General features: G+C 41.7%; 1 protein-coding gene across 4 annotated transcripts in view; it reads right to left on the minus strand.

Annotated features, from left to right (window-relative positions):
• Positions 1 to 499: 499 nt before the first annotated feature.
• The window catches only part of Arhgap32 (Rho GTPase activating protein 32), a 203,565-nt gene continuing 189,814 nt past the window's right edge, over positions 500 to 14,250 (minus strand). For all 4 annotated transcript variants that reach the window (XM_005378544.2, XM_013511093.1, XM_005378546.2 and 1 more), the window contains 4 exons: positions 12,955 to 13,026; positions 10,094 to 10,972; positions 8,437 to 9,416; positions 500 to 6,911 (listed from right to left, as the gene is read on the minus strand). In XM_005378544.2, coding sequence (XP_005378601.1) covers positions 4,656 to 6,911; positions 8,437 to 9,416; positions 10,094 to 10,972; positions 12,955 to 13,026 — 4,187 coding nt within the window. In that variant the 3' untranslated portion in view covers positions 500 to 4,655. The remainder of the gene's footprint in view (positions 6,912 to 8,436; positions 9,417 to 10,093; positions 10,973 to 12,954; positions 13,027 to 14,250) is intronic.

Below are 14,250 nucleotides of genomic sequence, written 5' to 3' on the forward strand. Positions count from 1 at the left end.
AATCTCAAACCACCACTGGTTTTTGTCCCCAAGTCTTCAGTGACAAGTATGTGTACCTAGAGGTAGGTACTATATTTTTATCAGAATGAAGGAAGTTTGGTGAAATAAAGCCACAGAAAACTAGAGGACACACTGGAAATGTCATACATGCCTTTTCTTTCATCTCATCTGAATGGTTTCCATGGGAACACATAGACAGATCTGGGAGCATTTGCTGAACCAGATGTTGTGTGGCTGCTTCAATCCTGGACCCTCCAAGTTCTGACTGATACTAAAATATTTCTCTGGAGAATTTGGCACACAAAAAACCTTTGGACTGCCTGTTGGACATCTGGAGGACTCAAACACTTGGTTCAGATCTATAGCAACTTGTGTTACTGAAATACCTCTTTCCCTGTGTATGACATGTGCCAACTCACCACAGGTAGCTGAGTCTAGGGGATGATTTGTGTTATTTTACCCTGAAAAGAAAACAGGACATGCATGCTGCTTTGTGAAAATCTTTTAAAATGTTTTTATTCAGATTCCCCATCTGGAGGATTCTGAAAGAAGCAAATTCAACTTCCTGGGAGCTGCACAATGGCAGGCACAGGAGCAGAGGGCAGAGATACATTCTATCTGCCTAGGGTTTCCAGGACAGATAAGGGAGCCTCAGTGGCCCTGAGGAGATGTGGGTTTGAGCCACAGGGAATCTGGCCAGGCAGCACATTGTGGCAGAGAGATGAAGTGAAATGTTTAACCCCCTTCCTTCAATAACAGGCTGTCATACAAGCACTTGTCTTCTAGTCCAAATATCCCAAGTCAATGGCCCCCATAAATTTCATGACAATTCACTGTAGGTCAAAAAGGAAACACATACACAAAATATCTGTTTTAACCTGAAATAATTCTGTTGATATTTGAGTTGCTTTCAGTGGGACATTTGCATTAAACCACAAGATATCTCCATCTCCAAGTACAAAATCCCTTTTCCCCACCCACCCCCCAATCAAACAAGGAAACAAAACCCAAAACCCACAACTCAGCTTCAAATAAGTCTGGAAGAAATGAGGCTCTAAATATTTACATATGGGGCAAGAAATAAATCACAAAACTATTTACAAAAATACACAAGCTTATATGCATTAACAATTTACACCAGTTCACAAAAATATTAAAACATAAAAAAAACACTATATAAATTAGAGAACTCAAAAGTATGATCTAGGACTTTCAGGATGCTTCTCTCATGCAGGTCATGGTTGAAAAATCAGGTTTTGCTATCTCAGAATCTAAACTGTAAAACAACCATTTTTATTCTTTGAACATTAACAGTACTAATCAGATAAGGAAAAAAGACCCTCTGTGCACACCAACATATCATCTTGCACACGTTAAAATACATCATTCCTGACATTTCTGTAACACACAGTACTGACGATAACATGCCTCTAACCATTTGTAAGTAACTTTCTGACATACTTCAGCTTTCATTATTTCCTTGCACCCTCTGCTCAGGTGAAAGATACTCTGCCAACATTCTGAGTGGGTGACCAATAAGGCTGGAACAGAGAAATGGACTTTATACGGTCCTTCTTGAACTTAAGGGGCAAGTCCAAAATTTATATCATATGCGTTTATTACTGCTTCAAATATGACAAACCACTCTTCTATCCTCACTCACATTCACAGTCCCTCCTCTTTACAGAATTGGTCCTAGAATTTTTCAACCTGACCCTAAATTTTTAAAAAATGCTTTGCCACTGTAAGAAATGTGCAGGTTTGACCCTTGGGACCATCCCAGGGACTTCTTCAAACTGAGCATTTAAAACATATGAATATATATTTAAAAGTAAATCAAATACACTAAGAAATAAGGCTCAGATTAAATTTATTAATAAGAAAATGGCACCCCTGGGGCTTTTAGCAAAGCTCTTAGCCAGAAATCCAGGGAATATTTATTTTCATCAAACCTAACTGTGGAATCAGGATTTTGCCAAAAAAATGAAACCTGGAGACAAGGCTATGAAAGTATTGAATTGAATTATGGGTTAATGCATAAGGCAGCTCCATTTCCTTGATCACAATGCTCCATGTCAGCATCTGAAAGTAACAACATTCAATTCTGCATTTGTGAAGCCACATGCCGGGTGGACAGTGCTGAGGTAACCTGGCTCACAGTGATCTGCCATCCAATTTCTACCTCCACAGTATCAGAAAGGGAAAGATGTGGACAAAGTCTGTTAAATAGCTGAATCCAAAGTTAAGGCTGTTGCTACATATGTTAACTCTAGACTTGGTCTAAAGTCTATTTTTCACACTTAGACCAGTAATCTGAATCATTATTCTATACTCAATATATTTACCTGATTATTTCCAAGCCCATAGGACATTAATAAAGAAATTATTCTGAGGAATGAACTTTAGCATTTATAAAATAGATTTTAGTTTCTGGAGTAAACAATGTGTGAGATCAAATCCACAAATACTAAAACTGGCCTGGACTTCTCCTGCTGTTTTGTCCGGGGCCCTCAGTTACTGAAGCTGTGTCATGCCAGCCCTTCTTCCTAACCTCCACTGCTGCTGGTGAGAATTTCAGGGCTGGTACAGTCCCCAAGGGGCAATGGGTTGCCTACTTGATAAAAAGATGATTAAGGTTAAAAAAAAATAGTGCTGCATATTCACCAGAGCTCAACTCCTGTATCATCCAATGTGTTTGTCTGCCAGATGAAGTATTCTATCAGGTTCCTAATGTTTTGACCACATCGGCTGGATCCGCACTTTTAACGATGAGGCCTAAACTTCCACAGACTTTTCCATAAATCGGTGTTTTAAGATTTCTACTCTGGTCTTTGCTGCATTCCTCTGATCAATTCTTGGGAACAAAAGAAAACCTTATAGAGTATTTCCATATATAAATTTGTTCTTAAAACTTTTTCTAAATATAAATCCTTAAAAAGTAATCACATGACTTTTTTTAAATAAAAAAATGACTGGTATGGATTCTAATTTTATACAAATTCACAGCAATAATAGCAGCATTTTAGCCTCCTAAAAGATTTCCTCCTTTGCTCTAAATAAAAGATAATTCCAAGTTCTAAAAAGCCAGAGGAGCAACCATCCAGTAAATGGAATGAACTCTTGTTTTCTACAACTGAGCATTTAAAATATGTAAGTGTATAAAACTCAAGTATTATTATGAGTTATGGAATGAAATGACAATCTCACTTTACAAATACAGGACTGCCTTTCTAGATTGGTGTTTCTGTGGTGGGAGGAGCTGAGGAAACAGAATGTAGTTGGGTTAGAGAGGTGTCCTGTTCCTACTCTTTTAAGGAATGCAACTTTCAAAAGAAAGTCCTGGGTATTAAACATGTTTAACATGTCTACAGAGTTATAAAGAGCTATACTGAAATGCTGGTGTCAATGACAATTACAGTAAGATTGTGATCACAAAAATACAAAGGAAGCAAACACTGCACGACTCCTTAGGACGTAAACAGTAGCTGCCCAGAGCTCCAATCGGTGAGATGGGGCTGTGTACCCAGTGGTTATCGTGGGAACTTGCAGTTTCCTAACAGATAGATCACAACTACCTTAGAACTTCAGGGAACCTGCACTCTGGTTTAGAAACAGAAGTTAACATGTAAATCTGCATTTATGAGAAACTGTGTGTTTATCTAGTAAAATCAAGCTGGCTTTCTTTTAATGAGAAAAAGTTGCTGATTTAGGAAAGTAGTGCATTGTACTGGAAGTACAATTTACCAATTATTATTCAAGGGAAAAATCTGCAGACAGGCAGTCCATTAACAGCCTTTATACAGTTTTCTTGAGTTAACCAAGTTTGCTGACAATAGCATTTCACTTTGTCTTAACCTAATATATTTCCTTCAATTCTAACTTTAAAAAAATACTCTGCAGTGATATGAGCTTATTCACTTGTGTGGACCAAGTATAGAAATGAGAATGTAAAGAGTGTGGTTCTGCCTGAGTCTAAATGGTCTGATATGTTATAACTCTGTATTTATTATGAAATGTTTGAAGTCTTAGTTTCTTTACTTTTTAATTATAGTGCTGCTAATTATGTGAGTGACTTATCTGAAGGATAAGGGAATTTTTCTCTACCCTAATTTAATCTGCAAGCCCTTTCTTGGTCAGAGAAAATGAAGTGAGAACAGAATGGAGTCTCTAATGGGGCCAGCTGTGCAGCCACTGGCAGGGAAACAGGAACACAAATGCCAAAAAAAAAAAAAACAACAACAACAACAAAAAAAAACACCAGGAAAGAGATGTAAACTGCTCGAACTAGGTAGCACACGCTTAGAAAAGACAAAGTTAAATTCAAATTCAGTTAAAGGCAGTCCTCAGGCTCTTACAGCTTAGCCCTCTATGGCAAATGCGGTCTGCGACGGATTTTTTAAACTAGATTTTCAACACAGTGCTTTACAATCATTCAGATCTCTTTTAAAGACAAAAATGACAGTCTATAGATGGAAGGATGATAATGAAGCTTGGGAGGGAGGAAAAGATGGTGATTTGTTTACTTTTAATACATTTGTTTTTTAAATGTGTTCGGAAATTTTGTACTTTTTTTTTTTAAATCTTTTTGGTTACTGAAAAAAATAGAACAGTCCACTGTCCAGCAGAGGCTGCTTCAACTCTATTGCTCCCGGGACTCATTCTGCATGGATCTGTGTGTCAGGGTGCTGCAAGGACAACTCTGTGGGCAGAAAGGCCCCCTGACCCAGTGCTGTGGCGTATGTCCTGCTCTGTGGGTGGGCAAAGCCAGAGGGCACATAGGTCCCCATGCCTGCCCCTCCGAAGCCGCCTCGCTGGTGCTGGGGCAGGGAGTGGTAATCTTCCAGGTTATCATACTGGGACACAACAGTCATATTGCTCTGGCGCTTGCCGTGTGTTTGGTACTGGTATAGCACGTTGGGGTCCCTCTCCAGGTTCTGGGTGTGGTGCAGCTTTAGGCTATGACTCCTCTCTGGCTTAGGGGGTGGGACCGCTGACTGGGTGAGGTGCTCTTCCTCCTTGTAGCAGTTTCTGGAGTGTTTGTCAGGGGCTGGCAGCTGTCTGGCTCGAGGGCGCTCCAGCTCTTTGGAGAGCCTCACCTCTCTGTGGTTTAGTCTTAAAGACTCCTGCCCTGTTGGGGCATATTTTCCTCCAGAGTTATGGTAGCTGCCTGGCTCAGAAGTGTCTGGAATCCCTTTGGGCCCATAATCTAACTGACCAGTGGCTTGGGCATAAGGTGGCCCATTTTTTGATTCACACAATTGCCTATGGCTTGCTTCCTGATGCGCCCTATGCTCTGGGAGACTACACCCCATGTCATGGAGCTTCCTGTTCCTAAGGCTGCTCTGCTTCTGAGGGAGGGATGGCTTCTCCCCCTGTGTGCTGCCATAGCCCCCGTGGTGGAGGACTCTATCGAACTCCTGCTCTGGGTGCTTCCTACAGAAGCGGTCATCTCCCTCGGGACTGACAGCTTTGGTTGGGTGTCTCCCCTCCTTTCCCTCTGCCACTGAGAGAAGTCCAGTTTTCCCAGGATCGGATTTGCTGCGCAGATGGATGACATATATCCCCCCCAAGTCATCCTGCATGGCTGGGGTCATGTTATCATATTGAGACATGACAGGGCCTTTCACCTTCTGCCGTGCACGGCTCTCTCTCCGGATGGACTGCATGCGGTATTTCTCCATGTCTTCCAGGTCCCACGAGGTGTAGGTGTGCTTTATATCAGCAGACGGAGGCATGTTGACTACATTATGGTCATTACCAGAGAAAAAGCCAGTGCCGCTGGTACGAGGACGTGGAGGCAAACCAGGGTAACTATACAAGTGCTTGCCTTGTAATCTTGAATTGTAGAGAGCAAAATCGCGAGTGGGCAGGCGGTGAAGGGGCCTCAACTGCACTGTGCTGTAGGCATCCACATCACACAGGGCCCCGTCAGGACTGTAATAGGAGCTAGAGGAACTGGAATATGGGCTGTAGCGGTAATGTACCCGTCCATTCTCAAAGTAAGGCTGAAGCTGAGTTACGTGGTAATCTGAGCGGGCCTGGGAGGATTGATATGGCTTATACTGGTACAGGGGCCTTGGGCAGTAGGCTGCTTCATCATCGGGGGGAACTTCTGTCCGAGAAATGGGGACAGAGCGGATCATGGATGATGGGGGTGCATGAAGGGACTGTACCCTCCGAATGGTAGGGTACGGTGGAATATCTTCAGGGAAACAAGCACTCCTAACAGAGGAGCTCAGAGAAGAAACATACTCAATTCGGCCACATGGCTTGGAGTGGTGTCCAGACCCATTTCTTCCAGGAGCCACGTAAGTGTTATAACGAGGACCCAGGGAGGCTGGTGGCTCTGATCGGGCACCATACACTTGCTGTTGCTCCAATTTATTATGATGTGGAGGTACACTCTGGGGACGGAACTGGCAGTTTGGAGTCATATTGAAATGCAAACAATTTTCTGGGCCAAAGGGCTCGGTAGCAACCTCAGGCCTGGCAAAGGAGGAGTAAGCTATTTTCTGAGAAGCATGCTTGGGTTGAGGGATAGGAAGTGGCAGAGGCAACACATCGTCCACTGAGGCTGATGAAGCAGCGACAAAGGAGTGGTAATTGGAGCTGCTGGTGGCATCTGTGCTGCTGGAGTGCATGGCAGCAGCCATCTTACTCTCCATTGTCCTGGTAGGGGGCACTGGAGCTGCAAAGCCACAGGAGTGCCCAGGGAAGGACTCAGCACGCAGGTGGAGGAGAGGGGCCCTGGTGCCTTCTCGAACCTTCTCCGGTAGGCCTGGCTGGAGAGCAGCAGTGGCAGCCATGGGACACTGAACAGATGCACTGCTGTCACTGACAAAGACGGGCACAGGGTCATCCATGGCTTGAGGCTCAGGTGGCCTCTCTGGAGCTGGAACTGCTCCTTGAACCTATTGAAAAATGACAATGTTATGAGTCCTTTTCTCACACTCTCCCAAGGAGTAAAATGCTATTACATTTTTTTACTTGCAGCTGAGGATATTTGGGTGGCAGTTTGAACTCTCCACTGCCTTTGCCAGGAAAGGAAGACCTATGCTGCTGTTTGGTATATCACATCTCTGGAGAACTGATCAAGGTTTCTAATACATGATATATTTGAAATGTGACAGGAGGCTGCCCATGGCATTATCTTTTATATGCTGGTTCAAATAAAAGTTTATTTAAATAACACTGTAAAGCTTAAAAACAAATACCCAGCCTGTTGGTCTAGCTTACCCTTTATACCAAGAACATTTTATTCAATGAAAAGAGTTGACTGTCATCTGGAAGGATTTTAATGTGACTCACCATTGTATACAGTGAGCAATTTTAAACCCCCAAACATAAGGAAGGGCAACAAGTTGACATTCAGGTCAGAGGTTATTGTCTTTCTCTACTTTTAACACCATTCTATCTGTGCACTCACAAGTCAAATATAATTCTCACAGCAAGACTGCAAAGATGTCATCCCTGAGAAGTAACTGCTAGAAATAGCAACCTCCAAGAAGAACTAGAAATTTAAGTCCTCTTGGTTTAAGAAGACCACAAAAAACCTGCAGTGTCTTTCTAAAAGTCAGAAAAGTAGAAAAAAAACTCCCTTAGATTTGTGTACAAAATTCTCCCATCAAAACAAGTACTTGGTGATGAAACAATTCGCTGGTTAAGGTTAAAAAATCAACACAAAACCTGATGTCCTGCAATGTCTTACACTTCTAAAAAGCCTGTAAGGCAAAGAGTCTTACAAATGTCTTGAGGATGATGTATTTTCATTGTGCAGATGTGATTAACTGTCAGAGGGTGGTAAAACAACTTGCCCAAAGTCACAGTAAGTCAGTGATGGAGGTGGGAAAGAAAAGAAACAGAAGAAAGGGAAGGGGAGGGGAGAGGAAGAGAGGGAAGGTACAAACACCCTTCATCCCTGAGACCTAAAAAGCCCAACTGGTGTCATGCAATCACAATCTCTTTGCATTACATTAGTCTGAAGAAAAGACCTAGATCAGTGATAGTGGAACTCTTTTGATGGTGAACCTTTTAGAGACTGAGTGCCCAAACTACAACTTGAAAGCCACTTATTTATTGCAAAGTGCCAACACTGCAATTAAATCTGAATACTGAGGTTTTAATGTAGAAAAACAACTCATATATTAATATCGTTTGTCTCAAAAAACAAGTAACAGGAATGACATAGGTTTGCCACCACTGACCTAGATGCTTATGAGAAAAAGATGGCAGGTATGGTTAAACTATCATTGTCAATTAACTACTCTTTCCACAGTGAAAAACCAGCAGCCAGGTAGACTCCAACCTCAAATGGGAACTATTTCAATTTAAAAAATAATGTTGCATCTGACTCACAGATAGAAACACACCCTGCCGAAAAATGACATACCTTTGAAAAAAGCATATTTCACCTCGCTGAGTTCCTCCCCTTCTTACCTTGTGGGAATTATTTACTCCTATACTGGTTGCTGCTTGTACCTGCCCCATGACTGGTAGCTGCTCTGCTGGCCTCTGGGAAGGAGGTGCAGGGAGGGGACGATGAGTTCTGTGGGAGCGCTGGAGGGTGGCAGCAGCAAAGTCAGCAGCAGTAGGCTGTTCATCCACCGCCCTGCTGGCATCCTTGAGGCTCATTTCAGCTGCTGCTGGAGTCGCTGTCATGTAAGCAAGGGTAGCTGTGCTGGTATTCTCTTCAGGGGACCCAGAAGTCAGGTAGATTTTGTCCCTGGGCAAATTTGAAGGCATGGGAGGTTCGCCTGCAAGTTCTGAAGGGTGATGGGGCTTATCCACACTTGCACCAAGGTAGGAGGGAAGCGGATCCCCACTATAGAAGTGGAGCACAGACTGGTCCTGCTCTGCAAAGGAAACACTCAGCGTACTAGGCTTCCCAGCCTGGTATTCAGGGAAACTTTCAAGATCATCAGACTTTTCTGAGTCAGCTAAGGGAGCTGAAGTGATTCTGGTCTTTTCTGGGTCCCCAGATAAATAGTTTCGATGTGACTGATTCCCTGGTAAGTCTACTTGGTGAAGCTGCTCCCCAGATTCTGTTGTCTGGGAATGGGGAGGATCCCCAGTAGCTGCTGTCTCTGGGAGAGGTTGGTCACTGTTCCCTGGTGTGTTGTTCTGGAGGTGGAACTGCTCTGCTGGTCGATCCATCTGGAAATAGGCCTTATCTAGAGCAACACTAGAGTAGGGACTGGGCAGCTTATCTTCAGCAGTAGCCACTATGTCTCCATAATTTGTATACCCAGCCTGGGAAGCCCCTGGTCTCTTCAGTGTCTGGGTTGAGGCTTGCTGTGCAGACTCAGCTAATGCTAGTGCCAACATTCGGGCGGCATTTTTCGGAGGCGGAGGTGGTGGGATAAGAGAGACTGAACTGACAGGAACGGGATCCTGAGGGGGGTCATGGGTAACTGCTCCTAGTGGGAAATTGGGAAAAAAAATTAGAATGAAAAGGTAGCTTACGTTATCCTATACGGAAAGTCAAACACTCCCCATATGATCATTAAAAAACAGATGCCTTCCATATTTCAAATGGCAATCCATGATCTTCTATCCCACATGCAACTGTTGTTGAAAACACAACTGGTTTAGAAGGTAAACTAAAATAGTTATTTAAAGGTTGTAAGCGCCTCTTGAATTGCTATAGAAGTGGAAAGGGGAGCAGATTCCTCACCTGGCTCAAAAAAGACTGCTTAGAACAAAAGCTTTGAGTGCTTCCAGATTGTTATTAGATATAAGTTTTTACATGGGGTGGTGTAGGCTGGCTTGTTAACTTGTAAGGCTAGCATAATGGTATTCATTATAAAACAGAACCAAGAGCTATGAAGTTGTATGAAAATTATCCACAAATTCTGACTATCCAAAGAGATACAGAGAACTGTGTGAAAGTCTGAAGCAGGACTGTTGGCCCTTTGGGGAGTTTTGTTTGACGGATTTTAATTTAGGGCTTTGAGCCATCAGCACTACTCAGAGTAGCATTCTCTTTGATTAAAGACTAGCTGTGGTGCAAATTTTCTGTTAGAAGGCACAGATGGCACACAGGATTGAAGATCCCTCTTAACTTAAAGAAAGAAGGGAGGAAAACAAACAGTACCTGTCTGAATCTGTCCAGAAGCTACAGCCTTACTCTGACTGCTCGGGACAGACTGCTCCTCTTTCCCTGGCAATTCTACTTCTTCAGCAGCCACCTGGTCCAGGGGCTGGATTTCAGGTTCACATCCTTCTTGGGCCCTTCTCTCATTTGCTTTCATCTTTACTATCTGGGTGGGGGATCTATTTGTGACATCACTGTCTTCCATGCTTTTGTCCCAGGTTGGAGACGATGCATTCTGAGCTGCGGTATTTGAGATGATACCAATGACTTCTGACACCCGAGATGGAAGGGTCACTGAAATTGGCTCAGATATGTTCATGGAAGGTGATTTAGTTAACTTCCGTCCAATCTTTGGAGAGAGAGCATAGACGACCTTTTCAGTAAATGAGGATGGCTTAGATGATTTCTCTTCAGGTGGGCTCAAGTCCAGGGTAAAGAATGGACTCAGCTTTTCCTGAACCGGAGAAACTGGTTCAGAGCTTGCAGTGCTTCCTGGAGTCTGAGACTGGCTACCACCTGCTTCTACGTCCTTCTTATTGGCACATGGTTTATCCTTTGAGTATCCTAATGAATCTAAAAAGGAAGCACCACTTTCCAGACATTCTGACTCAGCCTTAGGAGGACTACATTGAAAGGACATTGGATCAAAATCCAGGCTGGCCACTCCAATGTCTGGTGGGCTCAAGTCAACATCCTCAGCGGAAGGAGGAGACATTAGAGCTGGAATGTGCAGAAGCCCTACTTCCTCCTCGCTCTCATTGTCATGGGGCAAATTATCATAGGAATTACAGCGGTTTCCCAGCATTTCTCCATTAAAAGAGGCAGACAGGGCATCACTGCTAGATCGGGGTCTTCTGGGCCGGAAGAGCTTGGAATCACCTAGCAAAAATGGATAGCAATGTCACTGTATGAATGTCACAAATATACAATATTATGATAAATCACCTACTTAGTACAGCAGTAACTTTCTATTTAGGATATGAAAACAGAATGGCTCATTCTCTTTCTGTCAATTGCCTCTGGGTGCGCATGAATCATTTACACTTACAATAACAGAACCCCCAAATCAACTGCTACATGATAAGCACATCTGACGTAATCAGATAGAAAATGCAGCATTTCATGATCTGAATAAGAAAAAAAGACTCAGGACTTTGAGATTCTTTTTTTTTTTTTTTTGGTACTGGGAGTCAAACTCAGGACCTTGCACTTGCCAGGCAGGCATTTGTGTCACTGAGCTATATCCCCAGCCCAGGACTTTGAGATTCTGTGACTGATCCAACACTGACTCTTGGTGTGACTTTGGGTAAGTTTTTTTTTTTATGGAAAAAAATTTCATAACAAAATTATAGGAGAATAACTAGTTAATACATTGAGTATTGCTATCTTTAAAGTAGTTAATCATCATACAAGATATGGGCTTAAAAAATTCACGAAATGATATTAGCACAAACTTTTCAATGAACTAAGAGAAACTAGTAGTATGACTATCTTGTATTTTTTTTTCTTTTTCAGCTTTTTAAAAAATTTCTTTGTGTTGTATCACTGGTCTCACATATGACTTGTGAGGCAGAACTAATCACTTTAAATAGCATCTTGCATATTCAATAACAGGAAGATTGTTAAATATCCTTAAAGTACCCTATTTCTAAAAAATACATAGTAAAGGATTTCATTTATTTCTTTAATAAGCATAGCTTTCAGTTTCTTAAACAGAGCCCTCTAGAGTGGTAGACAGTATTACACAATTTTATGCCCAAATAGTAACAAAAAGAAACCCTCTATTCTATGAGAATTACTGTAATTGCCATAGTGAAAATGTACCCTGTCCACTAAACTGTTTCAGTAGATTATCTTAACTGTAGTTCAATTGAAAATCTTGGCAAATACCTAGGATGTCAGCAGTTCAGACAAACTGCTCTGAATCACAAGCAAAGCCACTGGTCAGTGAGAATCTGCAGTCTGAAGAACTAATAATAAATGCACATGAGAAAACTGACTAAGATCATGACACTCCAAGTACTTCAAAAGAGCATGATTTGACTATTAATTGATTTTAAAAGGTCTTTGGGAAAAACCAATCAGTGTAGCTCTTGATCACTTTTGCAAAAAGAGTGTCCTTTATAATGTGCTGCCCAAACCAAACATCAAATGGTGGGTGTTCTGTTGTGTTCTTACATGGTTTGTCCAAAAAAATTGTACCTTCTTCCTAATCAACACTGATGCAATTCTTTAGTCTAAAAATTACTACATAGTTGCAACTGTAATTCAACTTTTATAGAACAAATATCTCTTTTCATATTTTTGGTTTGTTTTCCAAGTTATGTTGCAACCAAACCTTTCACACTATTTACCATGAAACTTTGGTCCCCATTTTAAGCAGATTCACTTTAAGTTGCCTTCTCCAGGTGATAATTATCCTTGGATAATGAAGACCACCTGTAATCAGTCTGACCTATGAAATTTAAGGTCAGGTTAAACAATTTTGCAAGACAACAGACAGTCATGAAAACTGCTTACTTTTATACTCTGTAACAAATATCCTCTCATTGTGAAATCTAATGAAGGGGACAGTAGTAACAGTAGTTTTTACTAGGTACTAATAAATGAAAGTGATTGATTTAAAACAGTTTGGTCATTTTTATGTAAATAAATAGCAGTTATGATAAAAATACTGCAACCACATTAAAACATCACTGAATTTTAATCTGAACAGTATTAAATACATAATAATATTCTTAGAAATGATAGTGACTAGCCTATTAATTAAGCAGATTACTTATAAAGTACACTTAATTACTGTGTTCATATTCCTTTTGCCATCTATCATGGAATAAAGCAATTTATGCTTTTAGTCTTACCATCAACTGCATGGAGAGAAGTAAGAGACTCCTCACTTTTAGCTGAGCGGAGGGTTCCTTCTGCCCTGCCACCTAAAGAACCAAGAACGAACAGCACAACGTTTTATTATTGTTACATATTATGGAGTTAAGGGATCAGTGTTTTTCCTAAAATATGCTTAAACTCCCAAGACTGATTAGCTGCATATTTTGACATTTTCAATTTACCATCCAATTATATAAAGTGCAGCATTGTTCTCAAGTGGTTTCCCATTTGAAAAATCTCTTTTCTAAGGATCATGAACTTGAGCAGAGAGATGAACTAAAATACTTTTTTCCTGTTTATTTTCTAAACACCAATACATATCCTTTTTGTGTGTGTGACAGGGCCTCACTATGTAATTCAGGCTGGCCTTGGGATTCACTATGTAGCACAGGCTCGTCTTGAACTCATAATGACCCTCCTGCCTCAGCCTCCTGAGTGCTAGGATTAGGGTGTGCATCACCATGCCTGGCCCCCACGTGAATCCTGATATGACACTACAGTGCACTTACAGTGGCCCCATCATCAATGACTAGTATCCATAAAAGAAGAAGAAAAGACAGACACATGAAGAGAAGGACCCATGAAATGGAAGCAGAGGCTGAGTGATGCTGCCTCAAAAAAAGAAAAGTAAGGAGCTGTCAGGGACTGGAAGAGGCAAGGAAGGCTCATTTTCTGGGGCACAGCCCTGCCTCACAACTGCCAAAATTAATGTGAGCCTCCAGAGCTGTGAGAGCATTAGGTTCTGTTGTTTTAAGCCACTTGATTTGTTGTAATCTGTTACCACACCCTTACAAATCCACACAGTCACTTTAGTTAGATACTTGGAATCTCACTGCTGAACATCTCCCTCTACCACCAGCTGGCAGTACACCACAGTGCCTGCATTTCCACTGCAGGCCTCCTTTGCTGCAAACAATACTCATCTCTTCTCTCCTTTGTCTATTGTCCTAGTTATCTCTTCTCATTCTCCTCTCTGACGACTCTTCCCTTAAATAATGCTTTTCCACAGGATTCAGCCCCCAGCTTGCTTCTCTTCTCACTCTGTCCTCACCTCCTGAAATACCATTCTTAGTCTCTTGTTGACTAGGTCAATCACTGCTTATCCTTCAACACCCAAGTGAAAGGTTATCTTTCCTGACTACCAGCCTCTACCACACAAGAGCTGACTTTATATGAAACTAGTTCAAAAGCTATCATAGTGCAGTAAAATTTATTTTCTTATATATATGACTTCCCATTCAGACTCTGAAAACATATGTACTATCTTAATT

The sequence above is a fragment of the Chinchilla lanigera genome, unplaced genomic scaffold (assembly GCF_000276665.1).
Source record: "Chinchilla lanigera isolate Chin_1 unplaced genomic scaffold, ChiLan1.0 scaffold00011, whole genome shotgun sequence".
NCBI lineage: Eukaryota > Metazoa > Chordata > Mammalia > Rodentia > Chinchillidae > Chinchilla > Chinchilla lanigera.